The sequence below is a fragment of the Pteropus vampyrus genome, unplaced genomic scaffold (genome assembly GCF_000151845.1).
Source record: "Pteropus vampyrus isolate Shadow unplaced genomic scaffold, Pvam_2.0 Scaffold792, whole genome shotgun sequence".
NCBI lineage: Eukaryota > Metazoa > Chordata > Mammalia > Chiroptera > Pteropodidae > Pteropus > Pteropus vampyrus.
The window spans coordinates 19394-20808 of record NW_011889573.1 but is presented as its reverse complement, the minus strand read 5'-3'; the positions used below and the strand labels follow the sequence as shown (position 1 = coordinate 20808).

Genomic DNA, 1415 nt, shown 5'->3' with positions numbered 1-1415 from the left:
TTCTCAACCAGACTCCCCCTCCCACCTCCCTGTGCACCTGCTGCTGGTCTGGTCTGTGTGTTCTGTGCTTTGTGTGTCCTGAGCGCCCCCTGGAGACCTGATCGGCCCCTGCAGAGCCCCCTCCTGTCTCTCTCAGGGAGGTTTGTGTCTGGGCTCACACTGAAGTCCCCTCACTGTGTCTCTCGCACAGTAATACACGGCCTTCAGGCTGTCCTCAGCCTTCAGGCTGCTCATATGCAGATACAGCGTGTTCTTGGCGTTGTCTCTGGAGATGGTGAATCGGCCCTTCACGGAGGCAGCGTAGTATGTGCTGCTGCCATCATTACTAATTAATGAGACCCACTCCAGCCCCTTCCCCGGAACCTGGCGGACCCAGTGCATCCAGTAGCTACTGAAGGTGAATCCAGAGGCTGCACAGGAGAGTCGCAGAGACCCCCCGGGCCGCACCACGTCTCCCCCAGACTCCACCAGCTGCACCTCACACTGGACACCTGTGAACACAGACATGTCAGGGTCAGGAAAATGTCACACATCCCTGTTCCTCGCTCACACCCACTCACGTACTCAGTGTCCCTTGTTCCCCATCAGTCACCTCGTAAAACAGCGATGAGGAAAACCCAGCGGATCCCAGCCGATCCCATGGTGCGGTGTGTGTGTTCAGACCTGATCCTGGAATGGGGACTCCTGGGAATCGTGGGGCTGGCTCCTGTCTCAAGCTGCAGGCTCGGGGCTGGACTGGCTTTTATCAGCAGAGGGGCCCTATTTGCATGTGCTCTGACTGTATAAAGAGCTCGGGGGTTGGGGAACCACAGAGAGGGTAGAACCCAGATCAGGTGTGCGTGTGTTTGGGCCCGTGGTGGCAATGAGGACATTTTGAAAAATATGCCTTTTATTGTGACATGTGTTACTTAAACACTTAGCACCATCATCTTATTGTGTTTTACTCATGCACGTAAGTCATGTGATGTGATATCATTTACCTGCATCACAGGTGAACAAGGCCAAACAGGACCACAGATCTTGCTGGTGTCGAGAGCTCACGTGTGTAAGAGTGAACTCATGTGTCTGGCCTGCACGCTCCGCACTGCACCCCACTGCTCCCCTGGGCCACCTCCAGGACAGAGTGGACATGCCCAGTGAGGTGCAGTTCTCCGTCCTGCATGAGCGCGTGTGGGATTTGCTGCCTTCTAGTGCTAACGGAGAGCAAGTGCGAGAACCAGGGTCACAGGTGTATTGCAGGCGCCTGCCCCATCTGAATGTCACTCTCTGTGCCTCTAACTTTCTCTGTCCACTGATAACTGCACTTGGACGGTAGTCGTCTTGCTGTGGTAGAGCTCTGTCTGCCACAGCCACGCCAGGATGACGTGTACAGTTGGAATCGCACACACATACATGATGTCCATGTTACATCCTCA

The 1415-nt window shown here is 55.1% G+C and overlaps 1 gene segment (V, D, J or C); it reads right to left on the bottom strand.

Moving 5' to 3' along the window:
- Positions 1 to 132: 132 nt before the first annotated feature.
- Positions 133 to 697, bottom strand: LOC105309595. The segment is given in 2 exon segments: positions 133 to 491; positions 593 to 697. Coding segments are annotated over 2 exon segments (408 nt in total).
- Between the last annotated feature and the right edge of the window lie 718 nt (positions 698 to 1415).